We start from the raw sequence: 4909 nt of genomic DNA, 5'->3' as shown, positions 1-4909 counted from the left end.
ATGAACTGTGAAGCAAGTAAAAAGATTTGAACTTGGGTTGGTAAAGCTTCAAAAATTTTAAGCCTTTCTTGTTAACCCTAACACTTACATACACTTATTCTATTATACACAATTTATTTTTAAAAAATAAAATAAAAATAATTGACACATCATTTATTATAACAAATAATATATCATTAAAATATCTAAAATTTGATTTTTTGCTGAAAAGTATGATTTTTTTCTTTATTTGCTATTTTTAGATCATTTTTTTCTTTAACACACGGACTAAAATAAAAAAGAAAAAAAAGAATTTTTGGATAAAAATAAAATTATATAAATTAAAAGGACTATAGAGAAAGAGAAAGAAGAATATTTTTTCGAAATGAATCTATAAAATAAGGGCACCATAAAATTTCCCTATCCCTCCCTGTCCTGGTGGAGATTTGTTGGGCCTTTGTTCCCTCTATTTATCCAAAAAAGAAAAGGAAACTTGCCAACCTTCAATAACGAAAATGAGGCCGTATTGTTTTCTTTTCCCGTCCACTGGACTTGTCTTCAAACCCCAATTAAGATCCACCACCACACCCCCTCATCTAACCTAAAAGCAAAACAAATAATTCTTAAACCCAAAACCCCAAAGCTCTGCATCATCGTCTACCATCTTCTGAGTTCTAATCAAATCCTGTTTCTAATTTATATTCGCTGTAACAAAGTTTCAGTCTTTTCTAAATTATAAGGTTCTGTCATAAAAAAGGGAACTTTGTAGGGGTGCTTGTGGGAGTGAATTAAATCATGGAGACTGACAGAGACGATGGTCGTTCTCCAAGCCAATTAAGACCTCTCTCTTGCGCTCGCAATGTACTTTGCCGTGCTCATGGCTCTGCCAGTTGGTCTCAAGGTACCTCCTTTTTCTAAAATATCTTTCGGGTATTGTTTTCTTATATTTTTTTCCTGTTCTTGTTCAACCTTTTTTATAGGTTATCTTTTTATTTTATCCAATCTGGAAAAATGGGTTGTTGGTATTTTTATATATTTATTTTGCTTTTGGCGTGGAGAATTGCTCAGTGGGTGTTGAATATACTTGTTGATTTTATTTAGGGGATACAAAGGTTTTAGCTGCTGTTTATGGACCTAAAGCTGGCACAAAGAAGAATGAGAACCCTGAGAAGGCTTGTATTGAAGTTATTTGGAAGCCGAAGACAGGACAAATTGGTTAGTTTTTTTTTTTTTTTTTGTATTTTTTTGCATTTTTTGTGGTTCAGTTTTGTCAGTGGACATTGAATGTTGTATGTTGGCATGTTCATGGGTTTTGTTTTGAACAACAAAAATTACAAATTATTTCATGTGCATAGCTTGCGAGATACCAAATTTAAGACCTAGTAGTATTCTTTTTGAAAACTAAAAATCCCGACCTTCTGATATTTTCTGAGCACAAACACGAGTTAGTTTGACAAGGAATACTTTTCATATTTTGCTTGGAAGGAAACTGGTGATTGTAGTATCTTATACCATTTGATGCACAGTGAATTCATTTCAACTTTGAAGCATTGTTGCTTTAACTTTTTTGCTTGACGAAGCATTTCAGTTGCTACTTGCTTTGCTATGTTATTCAAGTTTAATTGTTGCTGTTTCAATTGGATTTAGTGAAACTCATTTGTTTGCTTATTTATTTATTTTTAAAATACTTCTGCCTATTACTACCAATTGTATAGGAAAACTGGAAAAGGAATTTGAGATGATATTGAAGAGGACTTTGCAAAGTATCTGCATTTTGACTCTCAACCCGAACACCACAACATCAATTATTGTTCAGGTCAGTGGGCTGGTGCATGGGTTGGAAATTTTATGTTTGGCAGGAGTTTAATGATTACATTCCAAAAACTGTTGCCCACCCCTCATTGTCACCTTTCAAGTTATTACTCTTTATTTCTTATATCTGTTTTGAGCGATCTTTATGTTGTTGATGCTGCATCTTTATGCGATATTAAAAAATAAATCATTTGATAAATAAAGATAAGATGCTTGCATCTATTTCATGTAGCACACTTCTACATTTCATACCTAGCTAATAATTTTGTATGAATGTGTTCTTGCTTGCAATGCATTGCATGTGTCTCCTCATATTATACAGATCAGTTTCATACATCGCAGTAATGGAGTCATCTTTCTTTTGCAGGTTGTTAATGATGATGGTGCTGTATCCTATTTATCTGTGTTTTTCTCTCTGTAGGGCTAGAACAGCATCCCAGCTAATTTTCCATTTCATCCTCATTTTATCTTGAATTCTTTTTATGGGATGAGCAATCTCCCACTTTATTCATGTGAATTCATGATCCCTGTTCTATTTTTCTTTCTCTTGCTGAGCTCTCTGCCAAGAAACAGCATGACTTTTTATGTTTTATTTTTACGTTTCTTTATTAAATGATCATGTGAAAAAGAAAAAGTTTCTTTGCTAGCTATAATGCTTCTACTATTATAACTTCTATTGGCATGTGAAATTAGTTTATTTTACAGTGTCCTTTCTCTGGTTAGTTCATATGGCTTATAAATCCAATTTATTAACTACCACGAGTTTTTTCTCTCCATGAAGACACACTCAGATGATGATATCATTCCTTTTTGGGATGTAGAAAAATAACTTGCAGATTCTTTAACAAATATGCAGTATGCATTTGCTGGATTTAAGCAGGATGCTCTCTGTATCCTTATATTTGGTTTGAAAAATTGATACGATGCTATTTTCTTGACTGCAATCTGTGTAGCTTCTAGTCTGTGCTGTAAATGCAGCATGTGCTGCCCTCGTAGATGCTGGAATTCCTATGAAACATCTTGCAGGTATTTAAAAAGTGTTTGTCATCTTCTTATGGTTTATGTTAATTTGACGTTTGGGTGACTGATGCCATACTGCCTTCTGCAGTTGCAATATGTTGTTGTTTGGCTGAAGATGGATATGTTATATTGGATCCTACCAAGCTGGAAGAGCAGGTTAGTATAATAAATTTATTTATTATTTTAATTTTCCGTCGTAAATGCAGTTATACCGGGATGTTTTAATGCTAAATTGAGTAATTCGAGGCTCGTCCATCTAGGATGGAAAAATCTTGGAATAAAGGGAGGAAAAAGCAAAGAGAACCATATTTCTTCATAAGTGTCTATACAAGCCCTTGATTTATACTTCAGTTTAGGTTTCAAACTGTTGAGCAAAATACTTGGTGCAGACTACTTATGTGGACTGCAGAACTCTACTCATGGTGGAGATACAATTACTCTGTGGTTTATTTTTATTCTCAGATTCCCCTTGCTTATGCACCTTTTGCTTCATTGTTATTCCCAAATTCCCCTTGCTTATGCTGGTTTTGTATTTTTGTAGAAAATGAGGGGATTCGCGTGTTTAGTCTTCCCAAACTCTGTTGCCTCTGTTCTACCAGAAGGATCATCCCATGTAGAAGGTGAACCCATGGAACATGGAATCATCACCTCTGTTACCCATGGTGTAATGTCAGGTACACCAACTTGATCATATGATACAGACATATAAGATATTGTTGAATATGTGACAAATGGAGAGGTTAGCTAGCTGAAAATCACATTATTATCACCATGCCTCACCTACTGGTTTTACACCCCAGCTAGTGGATGTGAAATCCTTGTGCTTATCTATTTTAAAGTTAACTCCTAAAAAACTCAGTGCTCAGGTTCCTCTTCCTGCTTGCATGCTTCTAAATATTCTAGGAGATATCAAATACTTTGCAGTTCATTATGTTAGTCAGATGATTGTGACCTGTCTGCTGTTATACTGCTTAAGGAAGATACGTATATTCCTCTTCTGAAACAGTTGTCTTTGTCTCCTAAATCAAACAGCTTGAAGCATACTGTGTGCATTTTCTCACAAAGTTTCAATGCACTTATCCCTCCTCTTATGGGCCTATAATTGGAGCTCATTTAGGACTTCATAAAACCTAATACCAGTCTCCAAAAAAATGAATAATGATTTCTGATTGTTTATCTGCCAAATTCTCTTGTGATTAGGTGAAAATTATTATCGGCTTCTAAAGAATTTTGGACTTACTTCTTGAAGTCTCTTTATTACACAATCCGGTCTCAATCGTCAAAATAATTTTTTTTTCCTGCTATTTTTCTGCTTGTGGCATCTGATCTGTTATAATGCTGTTCAATTTGTACCTTAGTGGAAGAATATCTCAAATGTCTAGAACGAGGGCGTGCAGCCAGTGCAAAATTGTCTGATTTTCTTAGGAGGAGCTTGCAATCACAACTTCCAAGTGACTCATCGAAAGCTGCGTAATTTCAAATATTGCTGGAAAAACTCCACAACTGTCCCATGCTTGTTTCTACTGTACTCAAAACTTATGGACCTAAGACAAGGGATAACTTATGTTTGTGGTGTAAACCTCATTATATGTAGTGGTTGGGGGTTTTAATGCTGCATTTAGTCTTTGTGAATCCGAATAGTTGTTTCTGTCCAAAACAAAACTTTCAGTGTGTATGTTTTATTTCATTTCGGACAAAATCCTTGGAACTTAGCAATGAACGCATAGATACTAGAATATGAAAGGGGCGCAGCTTTGTAATTGGAATCGTATGAGCTTAACATGAAACGTTTTACTGCTCCAAAGGGATGCTAGCATGCTAAGATATATTTTGTTGGAGTAGTTACATGCTGTGCAATTGGTGCTTGGTTCATTTTTTTCTATCATATAAACTGATAATTGCATCATAGAAATCTACAAGTATTAATCTACATGTACAAAGACAGATGCATGTACTTGAAGTGTTTGTTAAGTAGAACTTTAAAAGTAATTACAAATTATTATTTGATATTAAAATATTATGATGCAAGTTAAAAAATTGAGCACATATATTAGCAACTTAAATCAAGGAAAAAGGGAGGAAATCACAAACCAAGAAA

At 34.2% G+C, this 4909-nt stretch overlaps 1 protein-coding gene across 2 annotated transcripts; it reads left to right on the top strand.

Moving 5' to 3' along the window:
• Nucleotides 1-471: 471 nt before the first annotated feature.
• LOC105113256 (Ribosomal protein S5 domain 2-like superfamily protein) lies at nt 472-4650 on the top strand. 2 transcript variants are annotated; one of them, XM_011009352.1, is made up of 8 exons: nt 472-880; nt 1081-1194; nt 1695-1795; nt 2159-2179; nt 2745-2817; nt 2900-2967; nt 3353-3485; nt 4170-4650. In XM_011009352.1, the coding sequence occupies exons 1-8, from the start codon at nt 775-777 to the stop codon at nt 4283-4285; spliced, it is 732 nt and encodes a 243-aa protein (XP_011007654.1). In that variant the 5' UTR covers nt 472-774; the 3' UTR covers nt 4286-4650. The 2 variants fall into 2 exon arrangements, with proteins under 2 accessions (XP_011007654.1, XP_011007656.1); XM_011009354.1 differs by lacking the exon at nt 2159-2179.
• Nucleotides 4651-4909: the final 259 nt, after the last annotated feature.

This window comes from Populus euphratica, unplaced genomic scaffold (assembly GCF_000495115.2).
Source record: "Populus euphratica unplaced genomic scaffold, PopEup_1.0 scaffold600.1, whole genome shotgun sequence".
Classification (NCBI taxonomy): Eukaryota; Viridiplantae; Streptophyta; class Magnoliopsida; order Malpighiales; family Salicaceae; genus Populus; species Populus euphratica.
This window is presented reverse-complemented; position numbering and strand designations above follow the sequence as displayed.

Excerpts from the sequence above, each read along its gene's own strand:
- LOC105113256 (XM_011009352.1), top strand. The coding sequence starts at position 775 with ATGGAGACTGACAGAGACGATGGTCGTTCTCCAAGCCAATTAAGACCT. Across the intron at positions 1,195-1,694 it reads GCCGAAGACAGGACAAATTG|GAAAACTGGAAAAGGAATTT; the intron begins GTTAGTTTTTTT and ends CCAATTGTATAG. Across the intron at positions 3,486-4,169 it reads TACCCATGGTGTAATGTCAG|TGGAAGAATATCTCAAATGT; the intron begins GTACACCAACTT and ends TTTGTACCTTAG.